The sequence below is a fragment of the Epinephelus lanceolatus genome, chromosome 14 (assembly GCF_041903045.1).
Source record: "Epinephelus lanceolatus isolate andai-2023 chromosome 14, ASM4190304v1, whole genome shotgun sequence".
Lineage (NCBI taxonomy): Eukaryota > Metazoa > Chordata > Actinopteri > Perciformes > Serranidae > Epinephelus > Epinephelus lanceolatus.
The window spans coordinates 41992828-42018018 of NC_135747.1; the positions used below are offsets into that span (position 1 = coordinate 41992828).

Consider the following 25191-nt stretch of genomic DNA (forward strand, 5'->3'; position numbering starts at 1 on the left):
CTCTACGATAGGTGGAGATATGCCCCCTTTCAGCTTGTTAGTATTGGACCTTTTTCCTGTTGACCTATTACGTCACAGACCAAACAATGGACAAACAAGTTAGTTACGGTTAGCTAGCAGCTAACTGGTACCATGGTGGACAACTTTACAGCTCTGTACATTTGGTCCGTCCAAAAAGTCACGGCTCTGGATGTAGATTTCTCCATGTTGTTACCGGCTTCTTCTTCTCTTACACATTTAATGCTATTGGACTTCTGATTCAAAGCCCGGGGCGGAAACTGTGGAGCATGCTCAGAGCACCTCGGCCAGTTTGGGTCTGATTGACTTAATTTGACTTCCAATCACATTATCTGGGTGTGTTAGTCCGACTTTGTAGTACAATTTCAGTTGGATGAACACATTAACATGTATTTTAAAAGTCCGGTTTTAGTCGGACTAACACATTCAATCTATTTTTCCTAATGTCATGTAAACTAGAGTGTTTTTACTGGTTTAAATCACCAGGTTTGTTTATTTTGAAGAGGAGGAGACCTCTGCAGATAATTCAGCTGCAGGTAAAAACCTCCTGAATGACTGGATGTTAAGTTATCAGAGGAAAAAATAGCAGGTGCTAGGCTAATGGCCCGTCTCCGACATGCCAAACGGTGTCGGCGCAACACTGATTTGTAACGTGAAACTGCTTTAATCAGTGTTCTTCATCAGTTTCAATCACTTGATCTGCTTGTTGTGGAGAGAAATAGACCTGTGGATAATTCAGCTCCCATTTAGAACCTCTTGAATAATGAGGACTGATGGAATATCTGCTGGTTGCAATCAGCAGTCCTCACTGCTAGATACCACTAAGTCTTACACACTGGACCTTTAATACTTTGTCTTTTGTTTTAGTTATCAGAGACAGTAGTCAAGTGAAAGAAGAGCGATCAGCATTCTGCACTCAAAGCGCCATTCACAGCTTTATTGAACACTTTACATACTCAAGGTGCTGATGAAAAATCAAGTTTAAATTGCACAGAACACTGAACCTACCTGTGATCACTGAAGGATGAGTAAGTGAATGCTGTTAATGAGATCTTAGTGTCCTGGAGGAGAGAGCGAATCATTTCAGCTTTCGTTTGAAAACTAATTAAAAACAGCATTGTTCTTCAAATTCAAGTCTTATTTTCAGACCCTTAATTAGTTCATATTGTGATCAAAACACCTTTAAATAAGCCTGGTTGTGATTCTAAAAATAAAGCACAGCAAAAGATTTTCCTGGACACCAGTATGTGTTTAAATCAGACAGATTTATAACATCGATTAGAGTCCTTTTTTTCTTAAACGATCCATTCCAGGTTCACAAGTGTGCTCTGCTAAAATCAACATACACTTTCATTAAAATTAAGACAATAATATATAACATACAGTGTATTCAACAAGATCTCTTTACATCCATACAAAGAGCCAATACAGTATAGCCTAATGACAGGGTGCCAGGTTATTGTATAGTACAAGCCGATGTCAGGGAAATGGGTTTTCCTGCACGTTGCCTACGAAGCAAGCACACACTTAGAGAAAGCCTCAAACATGATTCACAGAAAAAGAAAACTGGGAATAGGCACTTCTGTTTTTTTGTGTGTGTTTTCATCAATTCACTTCCTCATTTATTTATTTTTTTTTTCTTCAGCCAAGCCGTAGACAGCAACCAAGCACACGACTCTGTTTTAAGAGCATCATATTGAGATAAATGAAAAAGCAAAACCATTCAAAATCACTATGGTTTCATGTTCACCAACAACTTAGCCCTAGGACACGTGACAGATGAGGGACACGTTGGACACAAGATGGGGAGATGTTCTCCTACAGGGTACATGGTACAGGTTTACTACAACTCTCATAGTTTCCTTTCCTCCTTTCTTTCTCTCTGTCTCCAATATTTCATTTATCTGACGGCAGTAATTTAATCTGGGCAGAGCCATAGATGGATCATGAGCCCCATCACTCCTGCAATAATTGAAAAATTAGCTTAACCTTTTTTACTCTGCACAGGGAATTTGTAAGGGTTGTATGTGAGGGACACGTTCTCTGCTACAGACATGTCATCAGTTAGAGCTCACAGTTTTCTCCTCATACATAGCAATGATAAAGGGAAACTTTGGTCATTTCAACCTGGACCCTGTTTTCCCATGTTTTGTGTCGAAGTGACAAATGGAGACAACAATTTTTGAAACTGGTCCAGTACTGAGAGAGAGCGCTGCACGGATGTAACAAGCAGCGATGTGGCTTATTCACATCAGCAATTGTGCACTGTCAACTTCTGTCCAGTGAAAGTGTTAAGTTTTGCCACTGACAGGCTCAGATTGTAATATGTGTTTGATAACATTATGGAAAGGATCCCTACAGAGATAGACCTGTTTGTTACAGAGAAAAATCCCTTTAGATTAACCAGAAACAGCTCTAAAATCATCGTAGTCTAACCAACCAGACTCCATTTAAATAGACAGTAATTTTATCATCATAAAACAAACTTCATTTAACGTCGACACACACAAAAGACAATTAACAAAAGCTGTCTTGGTTTGTCTTTCCACTGTTCCAACCATCACCATCTCTGGTGTGGTTGAAATAAACCCTTAATTCACCCAGTTAGATGTGAAAACATGCTGCCTCTATGCACGCTAAAATTACTGTTTATTTAAATGGAGGCTGGTGGGTTTGACTACAGCTCACATTATCTTTATAGAAGTGTCCGATAACGTTATAAAAACGATCCTACAGAGGAATTAAAGTTTTTTTTAACTTTCACTCATCTGGGGTCTCATTTATAAAACAGTGCGTAGGATCCTAACTAGAAATGTATGTACGAACAAAAGCCAAAAATGGTGTGCACCAAAAAATATTTGACAATTTCTACAATCCACCTCTCCATCTCTGTCGCCAGTTGTCTCTAAAATGTTCGTAAGCATGGGTCAAAGTGTCTCCCATCAAGTCTGTTTTTATAAATCACAACTTTTACGTGGGAAGTTGTGTCCGCCTCTTTCAGGCCTCGTTTTGTGCGTACGTAATGTTTATAAATGAGACCCCTGGTCTGTTTGTTACTGTGTGTAACCAAGTCTCACTTCAAATTTTGCAGACATTTCCATATAGTCGAAATTAGCGAAATAATTAGCCATGATGTTGAAAACCTTTTCGATAACACTCGTGAGATTTCTGTGCTTAAGCACAAGGAAATCATCCAACTCATACTAATGTTTCCACAATTGTTTCGCTGCAGTAAGTCACCTTTCGCAAGATTTTAGGACAAGACTTCTTAAACGAGACTTGGTTAGACACAATGACAAACGTACCAGCGAAAAGTAAAGAAAAGTGTTTCATTTCTCAGTCGGGATCCTTCCCGTAATGTCTGACATGAGTCCTAATAATCTGAGCTGTCAGTGACAAAAAAAACAGGCACTTTTATTGGATGTAAATTGACGGCACATCGCCTGTTTTGCTGCAGCGACCTCTCTGAATACTGGACCAGCTTCCAAAATTGTTGTCTTCATTAGTCACTGAGACACAAAAACTTGAGAACACAGGGTACAGGTTTAAAAACACCTGTTTGCCTTCAATGTCATGTCACTACATACACTCCAGATCAATCCTACATCGTTGCTGTACACAGCGACAGCCTGTTGCTTCACATTTTTCCTTATAGCACTCGAGCAAGGCATTGACACCCAAAATGTGTGAGGAACACGGCACTTCAGCAATCTTTCATTAAAATATCAAGTCCATCAGACCAAAAGTATCAATCAGAAACACAATGTAAAACCAGCCATCATGTAGAGTTTAAATCTTTTCCTCACACAGAGAGAGGAGAGATGTGAGTGGAAGGAGCACTCAGAACACAGGACAATAAATACGTACAAATGGACTTGAGCAAACTGTGCCATGGGTCTTATCTAATGTGCGCCTCGACAGTGCCAGTGACACCAGGGAAGGTCAGGCAGGACAGGGAGGGATTACAAATCATGGGATCATTCCAGGGGTACAATATGTGGCGATATTCACAGCAGGATTTGTTTGATTCTGGTCTAGGAGGAGGCAAAGCAAGCCGGGCGCGAGCTCCGACAAACGGAGAAGAAGAAAGCGGTCACAACTTTACGTTTTGGCTTTTTTTGTTTTATGTCTTTGCCCTTTTTTCTCCTTTGCTTTCTTGGCCACTTGACAGCATGTGCTGCTCATTTTGTGCATTTTTACGCAACCGGGGATGTGACTAAACAATGCAAGGCAGAATGAGATGAAAAAGAAAGTTCACAATTAGTGCTAAATACTACAACAGGCTCGCCACTGTCTTCCACATTCTTTATTTTCCTCCTCTCAATCTCAGTTTACCTCCCTCGTTCTTTCCAAACGCAGAATCTCAGTTGCTGGTCAAGAGACGCAGGTGTGACACGTCTCCTCCATCTGTGCTCGCTCTTCCTTTCCTCTTATTCTCTCCTTTGAATTTCTGTCTCTGAATTTCTGTCTGCTTTGACAGGAGGATGAGTGGAGGGTAAGAGGGTGAGTGGACACTGGGTCTCCCCGCATCAGGCCCACCCCTGTAAGTTGGTTGAAGGAGACAGGATGGTTGAAGGGCTGTGGTGGTGTGGATGGTGGAATACTGGTGGGACTTGCGGAGGTTTAGTTCCCACCGCAGCAGGCTCGGGTGGAGTGGGCGTCTGGGTCCTGGAGGTTGACTCCCCGGTGTCGCGCTGCATGTGTAGGGTTTTGGGTGTCTGTTTTTGGCATCTTTTTTGCTACAGAAGACAAAGTGAAATATGTTAACCTTAGATAATCAAAATGAACTCACACTTTGTAACTAGAAAGTACTAAGACTACACATTTTTGTGCTCCTGATGGAAAACAGAGTTACTAGAAACAGTAGGAAAACTACTCATGGGTCAGAAAATACTGAGGTACAGCCGCCATAAAGCAACGCTAGCCGAAGTAGCTCCCCCACCTATGACATAAGTAAGATTTTTTTTTGTTTTAATTCCTGTATCCACATCTGAATTTAGATCTAAACCAAAGTAGTAACAGATAATTATGGATACATGCACCAGACTTTCAAAAATATTTTACAGAGATAAGTCCAGTAGCTCAAAAGAAAATAACGTCTGTATCACACTGTCAAAAAATACTTTGAGTAATCCCTAAATCCACATTTTAATCTGGATTTGCACCTTAATTCACAAAGTGTGTGAGCCTCATTTTCTCATCATAATACATCATTTTATCAGAAGGAAATACTATTTTTAATCCTCATATCTCACAATGTCTGGTTATCCTTTTAAAGACTCTAGGACTGCATAAAAAATAATAACTTGTTCATTAGCCTATGACTTAATTTAAGCAAGAACCAGGATGATAAAGCTACTGGGAGCTTTAAATACAGTGTGCAGATCTCGTGCCTGGCTCTTGCCTTAGTTTGATTTTTTTGATCCAGCACCTGTCAAAGTTTTTTGGCTGTGCATGCCCTCCACTCTGCCTGTCCTGTGGCTTAACTTCCCACCAAATTTAATTAAGTCTGTGAGCAAATCCTTGACATGCAGCCAATTTACAAACAACCTGGACCAAACATATAATCTCTTAAAGGTGGACTATGCAGGATTTTCCTAAAAAAACAAAACAAAAAAAAACTAAAGACCATGAGAAGTGTGTGGTGGTTTTCTTATTCTGCTGTGTTCAGGATGTTCCTGGGGCACAGTGTGGAGGTGAGATTGAGACTTAATGAAAAGGTTGCGACCAGGAGCCAGATGCATAAAACTCTTTGTAGATACACGACTAAAACTTTGCGTACATCGTTCAAAGACAGAAATGTGCATACCCATTCTTTTATCAGATTTATAAGCAACATGTATGCCTGATTCTATTTTCTGAATCTCAATCACTGCAGCCGTGCATGTGCCTCATTTCCACCCCCACAGATCACTGGAAATTGATGGGAAACGCCCTTAAATACTCATTTGCATATTGATACTTGTTCCTGCTGTACCACTGATTATACCTGTGAATGAAAACAACAGCAAAGAAAGTGCAATTTGACTGGTGAGGTTTTCAAGCGGTGTTGGAGCAGCTGATGTTACACATGGCTGTGGATATTTGTAGCATTTGTACCAATAATTCATTACATTTCTGCAGTCCATTGTAATGTTAAAATCTCCATTATTACTGTTGTTAAACGTCAGAAGGATGATCAGTGATTCATTCATAGCACTCATGTTGAAACTGACTTTGCAAAGTGCTTCACAATCCAGCATCAAATTCAACAGTAGTTAACAGGGAGATTAGGGCTCAAACGTATATAAAAAGATCGATAAGCCCTAAATATTTCAAAATGAAGTTTATTGTTATGTTATGTATTAATTGTTAATTTACAGAACGCTGTGCAGCCTGCAAAAATAGTAATACGATAAGTGAAACTGACCAACAACCTGAAAACAATGTGCTATTATAAGGTTACATCTCTCGCCTTATATTTCATGTTGACCTTCATATTACCTGCAGTCATCTCAGCTAAAACACATCTCAGTGTGTACACCTGGTTTGAAGTCTGCATGAGGTCTGCACATATTTGCTGCACATTCGTCCTGTATAAATACCAGTTAATGTGTGGAAAACGGCGTACATGTGGTTTCTCTGCGTATGCATCGTTTATATGTATGGCCCCTGGTGCTAGATCATAAGCAGCACAGATCTGAGAGGAAGCTACAAAAATTGTAAATATAGCAAGGCGAAACACTAGTGGTTTGGCGTGGCGTCTGCAGTGATGTGGGTGAAGTGCCGGACTGTCTAAGTGAAGAGAGAACTGAGCAAGAAGGCGAAGCTTTCGATTAACTGGTCCATCTACGTCCCAAACCTCACCTATGGTCACGAGCTCTGGGTAGTGGAAGAATGAGATCGTGGATACAAGAAGCTGAAATGAGTTTCCTTCATAGGGTGACTGGACTCAGCCTTAGAGATAGGGGGAGGAGCTCGGACATCCAGAGGGAGCTCTGAGAAGAGCCTTTGCGCCGAAAGGGGTCAGTTTAGGTGGCTTGGGAATCTGATCAGGATCCTCCTGGGTGCCTCCTGGTAAAGGTGTTCTGGGCACATCCACCTGGTAGGAAGCCCCAGGGCAGACCCAGAACACACTGGAGGGATTATATATCTCATCTGGCCTGGGAACGCCTCGGGATCCTCCAGGAGGAGCTGGAAAGCGTTGCTGGGGAGAGGGACATCTGGAGTACTTTGCTCAGCCTGCTGCCCCTGCAGCCCGGCTTCAGATAAGCAGTTGAAAATGGATGGATGGATGGATGAAGTGCCAAATGGACGAAGCTCGTTCCAAAAGTAAAGTGAATCTGAGGTTGGCTTTCACTTTTGCTTGTGATGCTGTTCACAAACAGTTCCTGCACAGAATACCTGATGACTCCCACAGTTTTAGTCTCATTCTCTTCTGAAATAAAAGTCTAATCATTTGCTTAAATGAAACGACACTCACCAATGGCCAGGAAGAGCTCATTGACGTTCATAGCTGTCTTAGCAGAGGTCTCCATAAAAAGCAGGCCAGTGTCTTCAGCATACGTCTGGGCCTCCTTTTCCACACAACACACACAGGCAAACATAACATCAGCAGTAGTTTAACTAACACTTAAAAAAGCCTCAAGCGGAAAAGAACTAGAATGTCTCTTATCTACAAACAGCAGGCACTCAGGAGAGCACGACACAAATCTCTGAGCTGTGACGTGCAGCCTCTGCAACAAATAAGGTTTATGTTTCGTATCGTCAGGTAGCCGCTGACTCAGAGGGACTTCACCAGTGCAATGCAGCTGAATAGGTATGGTTAAAATGCATTTCACAACAATTTAATGCACAGATCCTTGTGCCCTGTTCTCCCGCCACACGCCTGAGCCTGATTTCCACTCCTACAGTAGTCTTGATCGACTGTTTACATGTAAACACCTCCACCTGCTCCACTGCAATCTCAACGAAAGCAAGTGTCTCACCTCGTACTCTACTAGTCTCCTCTCTGCCAGGTCAGCCTTGTTCCCGGCCAGGGCAATAACAATGTTGGGACTGGCCTGCCTTTGCAGCTCCTTCACCCAGGCCTTGGCTCTCTCAAAGGTCTCCTGCATAAACACAAGATCAAGGTCAGATACACCGCCAACACACATGTAAACACAAGGGAGAGACGACAGAGGTCGGGGAAGCTGAGCCTTAATAACAAATCAGGGAACTTATTCAGTCATATAAGTTAGGGGACGAACTGCTCTGATATTCTGATGTAGGATTTCTTCATGCATTTGTTTTAGTTGTGTAACATAAACCATGAATGCCTCACGAACAATTCGGCAAGAGGCAAAGGGTGTTACCCAGAATAATATTGAAGCTGTTTATACTGTACCGGCTTGGTGATGTCAAAGACAACAATGGCTGCCTGAGCACCACGGTAGTACATCGGAGCCAGGCTGTGGTATCGCTCCTGTCCTGCAGTGTCCCAGATCTCAAACTTCACTGTGGTGTCGTCTAGACACACCGACTGAGCCAGGAACGCAGCTGGATGTGAAGGGAGAGAAATGACAGGTTACCTCCTTAAAATCACCTGAGTATCATTTAAACCCAACATACAACCTTCTCGCCCTCCTCACTCACCTCCTATGGTCGTCTCCTGGAACTCATCGAACTGTCCCTTGACGAATCGCAGCACCAGGCTGGACTTGCCCACAGCCATGTCGCCCAGCAGCACCAGCTTGAACTGGCAGATCTTGGTCTGCGGTAGTGTGCCGTTGGAGCGGCCTCCACTCCCTCTGGAGCTCATACCGGCCCTCGTAGGAGACGGCAGGTGGGCTGGGCCTCCTCCCTGGGCTGGAGACGGGTGCTTCTGGGATGTCAGTCACTTACACTTCCGTTCCAGAGTGAAGTCGAGCCTCGCTGATGGTGTCTTGACCTCTCTTCGCTCCTTGTTTTACCTGAAAGGTTTTGTTGTGGTGCAAGATTACATCATGCTTCACCTTATATACACTTATATTTCTTTCTCAAAGGAACACACACATCTTCAGGTGCATCCATAAAGTCTAAAGATTATGGTTTTAAAGAAGGGGTGCAGACCTGACATGAATTGTGGGAAAAGAAAGACACGTTTGCATTGCAGCTGCACTGCTTTACATTCATCAGCCCTGAGTGTGTGTTGTTACCTTGCTTCTCAAATACTTGTATTTCTCAACAAACGCCTCCATGAAGTCAGAGGAGGGTGGAGATTTCCTTTGCAGGAACACCAACAGACAAGTTTGCATTGCAGCTGCATTGCTTAACACTTAGCAGCCCTGCATGTCTGTTGTGTGTTCACAGATTCAGACCCATGATTGAAAATATGACCCGATGCTCGCTGTGTCCCATTATCATGCAGTGAAACTCGAGCTTTAACAGGGATGCTGCGCCTCAAACTGCCGTCTCCCACCTCACAGACCTCAGTGCTGATCATCCATCACTGCAGCACATTAGTCATTTGAGACATTACTGCGACCTCAGCGTCTCTCACTGTGTGTGACGTCCCTGCTCTGTGTCACTGTTAACATTAAGGTTAGTCCCTCAGTAAATGTTATCAGATCACCAGCCCTGCTTATCTGGCGTTATGTGCTAACGGGACACCGCTCCGATCACTCGGGTCAGACGAGACAAAACTGAATTTATATTTCGACGCCCGATTAAACACACAAACACAACCTGTACATCTGAATAACGTGTTTCCACGGAGAGGAAAATATAAAAATATTTACCTTGTATAGTGTCGTTTCAGCGGCGCAGGTATCGCAGGTTTGACTGTTGACAGTTTGGCTATATCAGCTGGTAAAAGAAAATGTTAACGCTTCCTGTTCAGCCGGCGCATGCGCACTGAGTGCCGCATTGTCAAACCTGTGAAAGAAGGACCGCATTCCCCAACGGTCCCTTCAGTGACATCACACTTTTACAGTCTTCAGTTTGATTAAATTTACTGATTTAGACAAACATTTATTGTTATTTTTTACAGCCGAATGCAAAATCATTTCCATTTACAACAGCACGTATACTCAAAGTCCAGACAATCACATGACTGCCGCCGCAATAACAAATATTCCCCTTAAATTGTAAATAATCTGAATGGGCTTCTGAACGGGATTCCCTGACCGAGAGTGTGGCCTCCAGGCTGCAGGGGGCGCCAGAGCGCAGACAGGAAAACACCCGGAAGTCTTTACCACGTGAAGGATGTTTGAATTATTTTGATGTGCAGACTCCACTCAGCACTGAAAACTATTAACTAACTATAACATTTATTAAATACACTTTATAATGTGTGTTAGAGTTTACCCGCGAGGTGATGTGATAGTTTGCTGACGTAATGCCAACTACAAACAAAAAGAAGCAGAAGAAGGGGAGAGACACCGCGGTAAATCTGACTTTACTTTCCTCTACTTGCTGCTTATTTACTGTTAATGTTAGAGCTAGCAAACCTGATATCAAACGTATGTAAAATTTGTGGTACCTGTACTTTATTTGGGTAACTTATTTCTGTTGCATGGCACCATATAGTTCAACACTACTGCAGCTCAGAAAGGTAATATTGTGCTTTTCATTTTAATTAACAGCTTCAATTACTTCACAAATAAAGATTTCACATGAAAACTTGATGCTCTTATAGGATATGAAGCTTTGATATAGATTAAACTACCCCAAACAATGTTTAAAACACCTTAAAAATTAGTAATAATGAAGAAAATAATTAGTGTAGCTGCCTCTAGAAGACAGGCTGGTTCAGCTCTGTCCACAGAGACAGGAGGCAGAGCAACATGAGAACAAACTTCATAACAAAAATTAAATGTAAACTAAGATTTTGATTCACTCTCTGGCCAGATTGAAGTGCAACATCTACTTGGAGAAATAGTGTCAGTTCCATAGATGCAGCAAAATATGTCAGTGCATGTCACAGCCTGAGAGACAACCAACACAACCTATAGATCATCTCATCACAGATCACACTCTGCCTTTTTATTTACTCCTTCACTTAATGTTTTTTTCTTTAATTTTGTATTAATACTTTACTATTAATTGTTCCTTAAATAAGTTAATTACCTATTATATCCCATTGCAGTTAATTGAATTCACTTTCTTAAATTGTAATTGTGGGGGTGTCGGTGGCTTAGTGGTAGAGCAGGCGCCCCATGTACAAGGCTGTTGCCGCAGCGGCCCGGGTTCGAGTCCAGCCTGTGGCCCTTTGCTGCATGTCTTTCCCTCTCTCTCCCTCCCCCTTCACACTTCACTGTCCTGTCAATTAAAGGCAAAAAATGCCCTAAAAAAATTGTAATTGTGCTTTGGCAACACATATGAAATGTCATGCCACTAAAGCTTATTGAATTGAAATTTAAGTGACTGTAACATATCAGATGCTCTTCAAGGACTAATAGTCATGTGAGAATTAAAAGCAATGCCTGTCCATGGTATGAGCTGGGATAATCTTTTATTCACATGTACAGTACAGGCCAAAAGTTTGGACACACCTTCTCATTCAATGCGTTTTCTTTATTTTCATGACTATTTACATTGTAGATTCTCACTGAAGGCATCAAAACTATGAATGAACACATGTGGAGTTATGTACTTAACAAAAAAAGGTGAAATAACTGAAAACATGTTTTATATTCTAGTTTCTTCAAAATAGCCACCCTTTGCTCTGATTACTGCTTTGCACACTCTTGGCATTCTCTCCATGAGCTTCAAGAGGTAGTCACCTGAAATGGTTTTCCAACAGTCTTGAAGGAGTTCCCAGAGGTGTTTAGCACTTGTTGGCCCCTTTGCCTTCACTCTGCGGTCCAGCTCACCCCAAACCATCTGGATTGGGTTCAGGTCCGGTGACTGTGGAGGCCAGGTCATCTGCCGCAGCACTCCATCACTCTCCTTCTTGGTCAAATAGCCCTTACACAGCCTGGAGGTGTGTTTGGGGTCATTGTCCTGTTGAAAAATAAATGATGGTCCAACTAAACGCAAACCGGATGGGATGGCATGTCGCTGCAGGATGCTGTGGTAGCCATGCTGGTTCAGTGTGCCTTCAATTTTGAATAAATCCCCAACAGTGTCACCAGCAAAACACCCCCACACCATCACACCTCCTCCTCCATGCTTCACAGTGGGAACCAGGCATGTGGAATCCATCCGTTCACCTTTTCTGCGTCTCACAAAGACACGGCGGTTGGAACCAAAGATCTCAAATTTGGACTCATCAGACCAAAGCACAGATTTCCACTGGTCTAATGTCCATTCCTTGTGTTTCTTGGCCCAAACAAATCTCTTCTGCTTGTTGCCTCTCCTTAGCAGTGGTTTCCTAGCAGCTATTTGACCATGAAGGCCTGATTGGCGCAGTCTCCTCTTAACAGTTGTTCTAGAGATGGGTCTGCTGCTAGAACTCTGTGTGGCATTCATCTGGTCTCTGATCTGAGCTGCTGTTAACTTGCCATTTCTGAGGCTGGTGACTCGGATGAACTTATCCTCAGAAGCAGAGGTGACTCTTGGTCTTCCTTTCCTGGGTCGGTCCTCATGTGTGCCAGTTTCGTTGTAGCGCTTGATGGTTTTTGCGACTCCACTTGGGGACACATATAAAGTTTTTGCAATTTTCCGGACTGACTGACCTTCATTTCTTAAAGTAATGATGGCCACTCGTTTTTCTTTAGTTAGCTGATTGGTTCTTGCCATAATATGAATTTTAACAGTTGTTCAATAGGGCTGTCGGCTGTGTATTAACCTGACTTCTGCACAACACAACTGATGGTCCCAACCCCATTGATAAAGCAAGAAATTCCACTAATTAACCCTGATAAGGCACACCTGTGAAGTGGAAACCATTTCAGGTGACTACCTCTTGAAGCTCATGGAGAGAATGCCAAGAGTGTGCAAAGCAGTAATCAGAGCAAAGGGTGGCTATTTTGAAGAAACTAGAATATAAAACATGTTTTCAGTTATTTCACCTTTTTTTGTTAAGTACATAACTCCACATGTGTTCATTCATAGTTTTGATGCCTTCAGTGAGAATCTACAATGTAAATAGTCATGAAAATAAAGAAAACGCATTGAATGAGAAGGTGTGTCCAAACTTTTGGCCTGTACTGTATGAATAAAGAATTTTTAACCATAATCAGAGTGCCTTGGATGCCTTGTTTGACTCTCAGCCCGCTCCATGGACATCTACACTGAGTAAGCAGGGACAGTCATTGCTTTCTATTCTTATGTACTAACTCCTTGTGATTAACATGTAGACTTGGGTGCACATACACAGTAAGAGCCTGAATGTAAATGTATAGATATGGATAAAATGCAGATTAGATGTACTACTGGCAGAAAGTAGCCTGACTCAAACTGGTTACAGGCTGAGGCATCTGCAGTATAAAGGCTCTGTTGAGTTGTTTGGTTTTTTTTTGTGTGGCTGGACCCAGGTACAGGGGACCAATGACAGCAGTGTGGTGAGCAAGGTGTCTGCTGCAGCGCAGGGCTACTTCCAGGATGTCTTCCTCCAACACTTTGTGTGTAAAGTGGCCAGGAGGGCCCCGCTCATCAACAGGTCAGCGGTGCATGGGACTCAGTGATCGAGGTCACAGTCACTTTATTAAACACACAATGTACCTTTGCAGGAGTTGGCCTTGGTTGAAAATGGCGGTGTGATTTATGAACATGCACTGACAAAGAACCGCCTCACACTTGGGGTAGGATGAAATTAATCTTATGTGCAACGGAAAAGTGCAGGTGGAATAACGGTACAACAAGCACAGATCACATGTCATCACATCACACTGTGTACCGTGGGATGATGTATAAAGCAGGTCTGATGTTACCTGCTTTACATAAATACCCACTAAGGTTTCAAAAGACTTATATGTACTGCAAGGTGATAAAAAATTGTTAAGTATTAATAATGACAGAGTGACATCAAAAAAATGAATGACAAATCAGAAGGCCTGGGATTAGGACTGTAACTACAGTACCACTTATTTTTACTCTGGATTGATCTAAAGTATTTTTTCTTGGTTATAAAACATTAGAAAGTTGTGGAAATTAACCAGTTTTTCTTAGAACTCAATATTATGTCCACATATTGTATACAGTTGTAAACAGACCACAGTGTATGATAATAACAACAACAATAATGTGTTGTCAAATTAAAGTCTTTGGTGTATCTGCACATTTCAGGGGCTACTACGTGCGCTGGCGAGCTGTGGACCACTGTGTGAGGAGGTTCCTACACATCACTGAAAACTGCCCCAAAAGACAGGCAAGTTACAGCATCATGTCCAACACTGTTTTATATAGAAGGTTTGCATTATGAAGGGTGGCATTATTTATTTACCATCATTGTCTCTCTCTGACATTATCTTTCCCCTCTTGTTAGATTTTGTCTTTGGGCGCAGGATTCGACTCTGTGTATTTCCGCCTGCACGCAGCTGAAGCACTCGACAGGGCTGTTGTTTTTGAGGTGGATTTTCCTGATGTCAGCCGGCGCAAGGCTGCTCTTATCAACTCTAATAATACACTGAGGGAGATGTTAGACCCCCATCTACCTTCTCTGACAGGTTTGTCATTCCGTCACACACTTCACTGAGATTCAAAGAGATGTTCTTTGTCATATATCATAATGTTGTATTCATGAGCATAAACCTGTGTGTGTTCAGGACCTGTATTTGTGTCCAGTGGTCAGTACCGTCTGCTCGGGGTGGATGTTAGAGAGGAGTCCCAGGTGGAGGAGGCTCTGGGTGCAGCTGGGCTGGACTGGGCTGCCCCCACCCTAATTCTCTCTGAAGTGGTGCTCACCTACATGGAGACACAGTGGTAAAGACTGCTGTTTGGTATATAAGCTATGTGCTGCAGCTCTAATGAGAATGTTTTCATGCCTCCGTGCCGGTGATAGCTGTGGCCAGAGGCATCGTGTTTTCGGGTTGTCCGTTTGTTTCGTGATTTTCGTGAATGCAGTATCTCAAGAATGCCTTGAGGGAATTTCCACAGATTTGCACAAACGTTTATTTGGGCCCAACCATGAACTGATTAGATTTTGGTGGTCAAATTTCAAGCTTACTGTGACATCACAAAACACGTTTTTGGCCTAACTAAAATTTCACGCTAATAGGACAAAATGAGGTGATGACATTTTATTTCCACAAGGTCAAAAGTCAACTTCAGCGTGGCATCTCGGTGTTCTGCAAAAACACATTTCTGGCATTACTCCATTTGAAGTATTGTCAACAGTCATGGCTCCATATGAGTGGACAGACATGGATGTAAACTATAACTGCAGCTTGACTGGTTTGCGGAGGCACACAACCGCGAGACAGTAATTCTAGTCTGTTTCATGTTGTGTCTTCCAGGTCAGATGCTGTTATTCGCTGGGCGTCAAAGCACCTGCCACAGTCACTCTTTGTGATGTATGAGCAGATACATCCACACGATCCCTTCGGTCGGATCATGCAGGATCATTTCTTGAAGCTGAACTCAACTTTGCACGCCCTTCAACTTTACCCAGACACTGCTGCTCAGAGGCGCCGCTTCCTGGGCAAGGCCAGTACATTCTTTAAACTATGTCTTGTTACTGTTGCTATTTGCTCTGTGCTGACAAGTGTTTAATCAGATAGTATCATGGTGTTTTCGTCTTCAGGGCTGGGAGCAGTGTGTGTGTCTGGATATGAATGACTTCTACCTCGGGCTGGTATCTGAGGAGGAGAGACGCAGAGTGGAGAGCCTGGAGCCTTTTGATGAATATGAGGTTAGCTGTTCAAATGTCTTCTTATTTTGTGGCTTCATGCTTGTCTCTGTTTTATAAAATCAAACCTCCTCGTAATAATATTAAACCTGGTGACATCTTGTCAACATTCAGGAGTGGCACCAGAAATGTTCCCACTACTTCATCCTCACTGCATCTCAAGGCTCTTTGATGGCACAGGTTTTACTCGAGCCTGTTCCAGGTAGCTATCACTTTATTTCCCTCTTATAGAAACCCACAGTTCCTACTTTCAACTAACAATGTTTTGTTGTTTGGCTCAGTATCTCCAGTGTCATCCTTCTGCCCATCTTGGAGCTCCACAGCCCTGAGTGTGCAGACCGTACCAGTTTGTATGGAGGGGCTGGGGATGGCGTCCACCTTGGTGAGCCCGGGGCAGGTCCTGCTAACAGGAGGCTCAAGTAGAGGAGGCAGGGGGCCAGTGAGCTGGATCCTCCTGAGGGGCCAGGAAGGCTGGAGATCTGTTGGTGTTGAACCATCAGTAGATTTAGGTGAGAGAGCTCCTTCTGATTTTTTTGGTTCTCTATCAGTAGGTGTTTTTGCTCCTACACTACATTGGAATCAGCAATTTAACACTCACGCAGAACTCAGAGTGCCTGGAAATTTCTCTCCAAATCCCAGTATAGCAGGCTTGTAGTTGTCAGATTTATTTATAAAACACATTTAAAAACAGCAAACGTTGACTTAAGTGCTTCGCAAAGAAATAAAAGCAGTGATTGGCCACCAGATCTGGGGGGTCAGAAGGTGGAATAGGAGAGGAGCAGTTCAAAAATATAAGCAGGCACTTTAGAAAACAAATAAAAGAGTTTTGAAATCAATTCTGTGAAGAGAGGCCAGCTCTGGGGTGATATGGTCTCTTTTCCTGGTACCAATGAGGAGCTGCATTTTTAACAAGCTGCAAGCGGGACAGGAGGAAGTTGACACTGCATAGATCACAAGGTTTGAGCAAGAGGTAAAGCTGAGTGTCGTCACTTTCTAAAAATAGACCCCAAAGGAAGCATATACAAGTAAAATAAAATGGGGCCTAATATGGAGCCTTGTGGTACACCACAGGAAATGGGTACAGAGGAAGAGGACACATTGTCAACTGAAACAGAGGCAGCTTGGTTTTGTACGTAGGAGGCAAACCACTGTAGGGTCAGTCCCTGAATGCACACAACATGCTGAAGACGGTCCAAGAGGACTAAGTGATCAATAGAGTCGAAGGCAGCCAAGACGTCTATAAGAATTAATACTGTGTTATTTCCTGTAGCACTGAACAAAGCATCTGCTCAAAATTATTTGTTCAGAAAAGCTAGTTGGTGTTAGCATAACAAATTATCTCTCTAGCTGTGTTATCAAAAGTAAGGTGAGACTGATTTTACTTTCAGTGTGAACAGATGGTTGTTGTGTTTCCTTCTCCCAGGTGTGCGACTCTACCACACAGCTACCTCTCTTCCTGGAGGAGGTATCGTGGTATACGGTGGTCGCTCCTCCCCACTCAACCCAACCAGAGGCCTTTTCAGAGTCATGCTGGACCCCGGTGGTCCACCTGATCCTCCCGACTCAGAGGACAGAGAAACGGTGAAACTTAATGTAGAGCAGGTGGTCTGTACGGGAGATCCACCGCCGCCAAGATGGAGGCACACTGCTACTGCGGTCAGTTGCAAAGGTGAGATATAAAACAGGAAGTTTTGTGTGATTTCTGTCTCTCACTCATTTATTTTCAGCCTACACAATAAAGCTTTCTCATTTTGTCTATAGGCAAAGACTTTCTGTTTGTGTTTGGCGGAAAGAACGAATCAGAGGCAGTTCTGGGTGACGGATACTTCCTGTGTCTAAACAAGCAGCACTGGACTGAGGTCAGTGTCTTTTCAAAACCTTTGAGGAAAAACCTGCTATTTTTTGGTTTCCAGTGAGAATCACATTTGTTGATTCTGAACAAAATTATTTTTTGACGAAATGCCCCAAACGGTTCAACATTAAGTGGGGGAACTGGTACTGAACCTGTTCCATGTTGGAGGAAAAGAGCTAAGAGTGTGTGTGTGTGTGTGTGTATTATTTGCAGGTCCCAGTAGAGGGAGCAGCACCAGAGGCTCGTCATTCCCACTCAACATGTTCCTATCAGGGAGGTGTGGTGGTGTTTGGAGGACTAGACCGAAGAGGAGTGCCACTGGGAGACACAGCAGTGTTAAGGCCAACTGACCGAGGCTTCTCCTGGGAGAGGATAGAGGTGCAGCCTCCTCCTGTTCCCAGGTCTGATGTTTCTCTAACCCTCCCCATCATTCACTTCATCAAATCCAAACTCTTAAGACCGTGTCCTGAAGTTTCTATTTAAGGAAACCACCTGCTGTTTGCTGTGTTTCAGGTACTCCCATTCTGCCCATGTGATTGGTGAAAAGCTGGTTGTGGTTGGTGGAGTGTGGCTGCATTCAGATGGTGTACCTGGTGTCGTCATGATCAACCTCACCACACGCAGCAGTGTGGAATTCAGTCTGGACACGGTCAGTTCATATGTATTTCTAAGAGACCGATATTACGACAGTGGCTAATACTGATATTCAGTGGCTTTTACCACAGGTGCTAAACATCTGGGGTTATTGCCCAAAAAGTGGCATCAAGTGCTACACAAAGTACATTTTTATCAATGCATTTTTATTGATCATGTTGCCTTAGGATGGATCTATAGACCCTTTTATAACCGACATTATTGAATAAATGTCCGGTTGGTGCTTGTTCAGTTGTCAGAACTGAGATTCCAGCAGCAGACTCAGGTTCTACGGGGTCGGACATTAACTTGTGTTCATCTGCCACTGTGGCTGGTGGATTCCAAAATCTTTCAGCCACTGAATAGATTATTATTATTGTTTTGGCTGATGAGTGAAGCAAATTTAGCAGCCATTCACATGTTTTACCAACTTTCTGCTGGTGACTGGTGCTAATTTCCAACTATGATCACAACTGTTTCAGAGCAAAAGGTGTTTTGGTTTAAGGAGTGACCATGTCAGCTGGTGACTTTCAGCCGGATGCGTTTGTAGTTGCTCATTGTAACTTGGCACAGATAATAAACTTATATGAGTACTATGTAATTAGAATTGATTTAAGTTAAATTGGAGGCTTTTACAAGGACGCCTACATGTTCACATGTTGCCTTCGATACCAGCAACCACGACACATTCGACTAAAACCAGTTTACATAGTCACTTGTTAAACCGAAACACTGGCGACATCTCTGACTGCGAGCCTTAAAATGTTGACTACCACTGGACTGAGGACAGGATCAAGAGTTCTCAAGCTACAGTGAAACAAGCAGAATTCATGCTTGGATAACAACTATCATTGAGCTCTGAACTATGCTCGCTAGCACACCAACAACACAAAATGCAGGTACAGACTTCTGTCAGGACATCACGTTAGTGTTTTTTAGGTTTGTTAATTACAGCACAAGCTTCATACAGAGTCGTCTTGTGTCCTTATCTTTGACTTTAAGACACAAATTCTGAGTCTGTCATGGCATTTGACATTCTGCACATAACCATATATAAACTAGTCAGTAGCATTTAGTGACTCGTATGGTCATAATTTCTCGCTGACGTACATGCTAACCCGACATTGCTCCACCGAATACATGTACATATCTGACCACTCTGAGTATTGGGCTACTTGCTAATGTCTTCAACCCACTATCAGCTAAATTGTTTATGTAGCATTAGCAGTCTTTGATGGTTAATGCTCTGCATAGCTTGACAAGTTGCTGCACTCTGCTATACTTCTGTTGCCAAACTGCATGCGCATCATCATCAAACTGTACAAAGGTCAAATAGACAAGACGCTGGGTGATAACTCCCTGTGTGTGGGTCTTCTGTCATCTCTAGACCTCTGTGCCCTGGCCTCTGATGCTGCACTCATTCTGCTCTGAGCTGACGGACTCCGAGGAACCAGAGCTGCTCCTAATAGGCGGGGGAGGAAACTGTTTCTCTTTTGGGACTCACTTCAACCCTCAGCCTGTGACTGTGGACCTCAGACCTGTGCTGGGATGAAGCAGCCTTAAGGGTTTCTGTGAAACTGTTAAGCTGCTCAAAATAGTGACTTAAAGTGAACCAACTATCAGACATCTCAAACAGGATATAATGGATGTTATTTGGGACATTCTGAATAGAGCTTATGTCTCCAGACACTTGTTATTATTGAGCCCTGATGTGTGGATGTCTACAGTGAGTATGCAGGTTGAAAAGACATTAAACATTTCATGCATAGAAAAATCCAAAGAGACGTCCTTGGTCTGCTTATTGGACAGGCTTTTATTTGTGAGACCTCAGTTCAAAATCACAAAATAATGTAATAAATTAAAATCATGGTCAAATATCGACATAGCAGGTTGCTTTCTTTTAGATTTTGGATGGAGGTGAAATCATTCAGTGAAGCGCCTGAAGGACTGGACCGCAGGACTGACGGCACCCCAGTCGCCAGGCTTGCGGTATTCCCCCTTCTCCAGGAAGTATTGCCGTCCACGGTAGTTGGGGTGCTCGTAGAAAACCCACCAGCCGTCGAACACCTTGCAGGAGTTGACCTCCCTCCAGCGGAACTTCTCCAGTAGAGAGGGGCAGTCCTCTGTGGCCTCGAAGGCCTGGCCCCCGAAGTCGGCCTTCTCATACAGCTGCATCTTGTACAGGGTCCCACTGGTCTGGAAGGGGACGGGAGGAAGCAGGGGAGGTGGTGACAGGGTTAAAGTGGAAGAAGGGTGGAAAGGGGACGCAGGTGGAGAGTGGTGGTTAGTGCAGGGGGTTGGGGTAGAGTCGGGAGGGGTTGTGGGGGAAGAGAAAGGGAGAAGGGGAGATATGTAGGGAGATGAGATGTGCATCTGACAAAAGGAAAATGTTTGTAGCATTGCATGTGTAATTAGACTCATCATGGTTATCTGGTGTGACGCACCACATCAGTCAGATAACTGACTTCTGTTGCTGCATTTATAAATAGCACAACACTGCACACATGCTCGTCCTAACAAGATTGATTTTTGTATGAAAGTGAGGTCCCTGATTCTGCCTGCAGGCTGTGGGTCGGCTGGACCGAAGCCCGATCATACAAATAGACTGAGCCACGTATTGGTCTCCATCGACAAAGCCCTGCAGTCACTGGGAGCATCAACACCATCCCATGACCTCTGTGCTGTGCCTGTCAGTTTGTTCTACTCTCCTGCGCTCACTGTGGCTTTTATCAGCTCGCTCCAACAGCCTGAGTCACGCACCTTAAGTTCATAACCCACACAGAGCTTCACACCCAAGGGAAAATCCTGCTGTAGGTCAAATCTGTACAGGTTAGTGCACACAGTGTTCCACACACTCAGTGAAATAGGTCAGCAGTGCAGATCACAGGCGACTTACAAAGTGGACCATCTTGCAGGAGCTGAGGCGGTCGTTGAGGCCCATCCAGCGCTGGTACTCTGGGTACTCCCCCCTGGTCAGGACATACTGGTAGCCCATGTAGTTGGGCCGCTCGTACACCACCCAGGCCCCACTCTCGACCCGGATGGAGTTGCAGCGGCTCAGGTAGGTGTGGAAGTCCGAGCAGTCACTGTCGCACTCATAGCGACGGCCCTGGAAGTTCTTGTCCTCGTAGAAGACAATCTGGGGGACGACACATGGGAGTCTTAGCTCTCTTCTATATTTCACATTGGGTGGTTTGTCTCAGAGAGGTCAGATATTTCCTGAGCAATCACAAAATTTACAATAAGCTTTTCTGACTTCATAAAGGCTTGAAAAGCATTCTTTTGGCAGTGTTTTACAGCAGATAGTGCAGCTTTAAGTTCAAGCTGACTGAAGCCGTCAGCACCTACACCTGTCCAGTCCCGTCAACAACACTCGTCTCACCTGTGAACCAGTTTAAAATAGGTTCAAACCCCAGTAACACCTCCAGAGAGGGTCACATAAGCAGCCGTATCCACGACCTAAAGCCACACAGTCATACTTCAGCTCCATGCCACAGTGTTACCTGACTCTATGTCAGTGCCAGTCCCACTCTGTCTGAACTCACCCTGCCCATCTTGATGTAATGTGTAGGATAGCCTTGGTGATGGCGGCGGTGGTGGTGCTTCCCCTGAGGTCTCGATGTTGCACTGTCCCCTCTCCGGTCCCTTTTATATCCCCACTTCCCCACGTTTATAAACAGCAACAGTGGAGGCAAAAGGGGAACAATCGCTTTGTCATGAAAATGAGATCCAAAAATTGAGTCAGTGATTCTAGTGCTATTCAGTTTTTCCAGAAAAGCGAGGAAGGATTACGGTATAATGGCCGGGCATGGTAAGCGTCCATTGACCCCACTTCTGTACTGGCTGGGTCCAGTGCCCACCCCTCGCTGCGGCTCTCGCACCGTGCCATGTGTTACACATGCCAGCTCCAGCAGCTTGCCCCCACCTGGAGAGGACCTGCCAACTCATGACTTATTCTGCCTTATGGATGAATCCAGACAGAGCAGAGTCCACAGGTGGAGGAGGTGCTCAGAAATATGTCAGAAGTAGAAGTAGCAAATCCATACAGTAAAAATACTCCATTACAAGTAAAAATTCCTCCATCAAAATCTCACTGAGATTAAAGTGCAGAAATATTATCAGCAAAGTTTACTTAGAAGGATCAAAAGTACTCTTTCAGAAAAAAAGCCCCGGTGGGTGATATTAATGCTTATATCTTATTATATATTGAATTATTATCACTAATGCAGCCATTTAAAGCAGCATTTTATCATAGTTTTTGGTCCATGTGGAACTAATTTTATCTATTTTACATACTGTAGGGTTGTGCATAACTGCATTTATTTTAAAAAGTAGTAATAGTAAATAGTAATGGGAATACTCAAGAAAAAACAACGAACTTAAGTTTTCACCCAGCGATGGAAGCGGAACGCAGATCTTTAACTTAACCAAAAGTAGCATTGGTACAGTGTAGAAATACTGCATTCAAAATCTGAAGTAAAAGTTATTAAGTGTAAGCATCAAAATATACTTAAAGTACCAAAATAAAAGTACTTATTGGATCATAATTATTTATGCATTCATGTGTTCATCACGTTCATGTTGCAGCTGGTAAAAGTGGAGATAATTTTTTATATACTGCTGAGTGCCTAACGCAACAATAATAATACATAATAATTTGTAAGTTGATTATATTTTGTATTAGTAATTTAAATCTGCAAAGTAACTAATGCCAAAGAAATGTAGTGGAGTAAAAACAGGGTGTCTACAGGTATCTTACACTTAAATTTAATCTATTTTAAGACCTTCTTAAGATTATTTAAAACCAGATTTTTGGACAAATCATCTTTTTCTTGTTCAGGGGTAGGTTTTATGTGGGTATATAATCATTAGAGTGAGTTAAAAAGACTATTAGGTTCAAAGGTTTAGAGATTTGGTGCATCAGACACTTTGGTGCAGAAGAGCGTGACTTATTTTGACAAAATGAAATTAAAAGATGGATAAATGAAATTACGTAAAATGTTTGTGGCAATTAAGACCTTATAAAATCAAATTTATATGGCTATTGGCTATTCAATGACTGTTAAGGCCCAAAACTCTGCTGCCCGGATCAACCCACACCAAATCATCCGATCACATCACCCCCATTTTTATCCAGCTACACTGGCTTCCTTGTCAGTACTGAATTGACTACAAAAACCTTCTGCTCACCTTCAAAGCCCTCCACAGCCTAGCTCCCACTTATCTCTCTGACCTTCCCCAGGAGCACTATGACAAGCCGTTTTAACATTTAATCACTAAGTCCGACTATCCGGAATTACCATTATAGATATCTATAACGTCATTTTGACTAGTAGTAATGTCATTGTGACTAGTATGAATTTTAATTTAAGATATCTGTAACATCATTCTGACTAGTCAAAACTGAATGACAGATATCTATAACGTCATTCTGACTAGTCAAAATTGAATGACAGATATCTATAACGTCATTCTGACTAGTCAAAACTACAGTTACAGATATCTGTAATTCAGTTTTGACTAGTAAGATTCAAACTATTTTTGCCATTCATGTGTATGGGGTTTGTCATTATGGATATCTACAATTACATTATGACTATCTATAATTCCAGTTTGAGATATCTACGTCATTTTGACTAGTCATAATTCAGTTACAGATATCTACAACGTCATTCTGACTATCTGAAACTCAATTCAAGATATCTAGAAAGGACCATGTAGATATCTTCAATTGATGATAATTAAAGATATCTTGAACTTGAATTATGACTAGTCAAAATTAAATTGTAGATATCTCAAACTGGAATTAAAGATATCCACAATTCACTTGCAGATATCCGCAATAAGAATTGCAGATATCTGCAACTACATTGGAGATATCTATAATGACAAACCCCATACACATGAATGGCAAAAATAGTTTGAATCTTACTAGTCAAAACTGAATTACAGATATCATCCCCACCTCACGCCTCAGCACCATGGGTGCCAGGGCTTTAAGCTGCACCGCCCCCAGACTCTGGAACTCCCTACCTCCACACATTCGACAGTCTGACAGCATAACATCCTTTGAATCCCATCTCAGAACCCACCTGTTCAGACTGACTTATGCACCTGAACACAGACTATTATATTATCACAATACTTGAGTCACGATACAGTATTATTACGATATCAAAAATATTGTGATATTTTGCGATTCATTACATTTTTTTCAACTGTAAATCGTCCTAAAAGGAAAACTTCATCAACAAATGTTTCATCTAATAACGTACAAAGTTTTTAATCTGTCCATCTCACTTTGATAATTTTTCTTGCAGGAAAATGTTTCTATTGAACTGAAAAAGTAATTTATTCTATTATTCTAGAAGGCTGTCAAAAGTTTAATCTGTATGTGTAAAATAAATAATTTCTATAATAAAAAAATGGACAAGTGGCACAGTGTATAGGTAAGATATTGCCACACAAAAATATTGCTATACTACGCTGTATTGATTTTTTCCCCACCCCTTTTCTGAACCAACTTACTTTTGGTCGAAATGCTCTGAATGTTTCAAACTAAGGTGCGGAAACCTGTGCCGGTTTTGTATGTAGGTGGAAAATGGGAATGACATGTAGTGAAGTCGAAGTAAAAAGTAGAATAAAATGGAAATTCTTGTGCAAGTACCCAAAAATTGTGCTTAAGTGAGTAAATATATATCAATATATTCCACCACTGGCAGTGTTGTGTTATGACAGATGCAATAAATAGTACTATTTCTAAGTATTATTGGAATTCAAACATTTCACTGTATTTCTTTGGTACTCTGGTGAATCTCATCAAGAATCAAGAAGCACTCTGTGTTGCATTTTTAATGTATGAAAATCGCTATATAAATAAAGTTTGATTTGATTTGAAGAATTCCCATTAAATTTTGAGAGCACATTACTGTGATATATATTACATATTACATCAGGG

The 25191-nt window shown here is 42.5% G+C and overlaps 3 protein-coding genes across 3 annotated transcripts; 1 reads left to right on the plus strand and 2 right to left on the minus strand.

Annotated features, from left to right (window-relative positions):
* Positions 1 to 939: 939 nt before the first annotated feature.
* rab5b (RAB5B, member RAS oncogene family) lies at positions 940 to 9878 on the minus strand. Its single transcript, XM_033617900.2, has 6 exons — positions 9756 to 9878; positions 8632 to 8948; positions 8384 to 8535; positions 7986 to 8108; positions 7481 to 7574; positions 940 to 4757 (listed from the first exon to the last, which is right to left on the minus strand). Exons 2-6 carry the CDS (start codon positions 8795 to 8797, stop codon positions 4642 to 4644), a joined length of 651 nt encoding a protein of 216 aa, XP_033473791.1. The 5' UTR covers positions 8798 to 8948; positions 9756 to 9878; the 3' UTR covers positions 940 to 4641.
* Positions 9879 to 10193: 315 nt separating this feature from the next.
* lcmt2 (leucine carboxyl methyltransferase 2) lies at positions 10194 to 20114 on the plus strand. The gene is made up of 14 exons (XM_033616897.2): positions 10194 to 10402; positions 13437 to 13561; positions 14188 to 14269; positions 14387 to 14567; positions 14667 to 14823; positions 15357 to 15546; positions 15644 to 15751; positions 15863 to 15950; positions 16030 to 16257; positions 17172 to 17417; positions 17510 to 17607; positions 17814 to 18001; positions 18114 to 18249; positions 19621 to 20114. Exons 1-14 carry the CDS (start codon positions 10355 to 10357, stop codon positions 19783 to 19785), a joined length of 2040 nt encoding a protein of 679 aa, XP_033472788.1. The 5' UTR covers positions 10194 to 10354; the 3' UTR covers positions 19786 to 20114.
* crygs2 (crystallin, gamma S2) lies at positions 20066 to 24276 on the minus strand. Its single transcript, XM_078174206.1, has 3 exons — positions 24204 to 24276; positions 21130 to 21431; positions 20066 to 20429 (listed from the first exon to the last, which is right to left on the minus strand). The coding sequence occupies exons 1-3, from the start codon at positions 24274 to 24276 to the stop codon at positions 20157 to 20159; spliced, it is 648 nt and encodes a 215-aa protein (XP_078030332.1). The 3' UTR covers positions 20066 to 20156.
* Between the last annotated feature and the right edge of the window lie 915 nt (positions 24277 to 25191).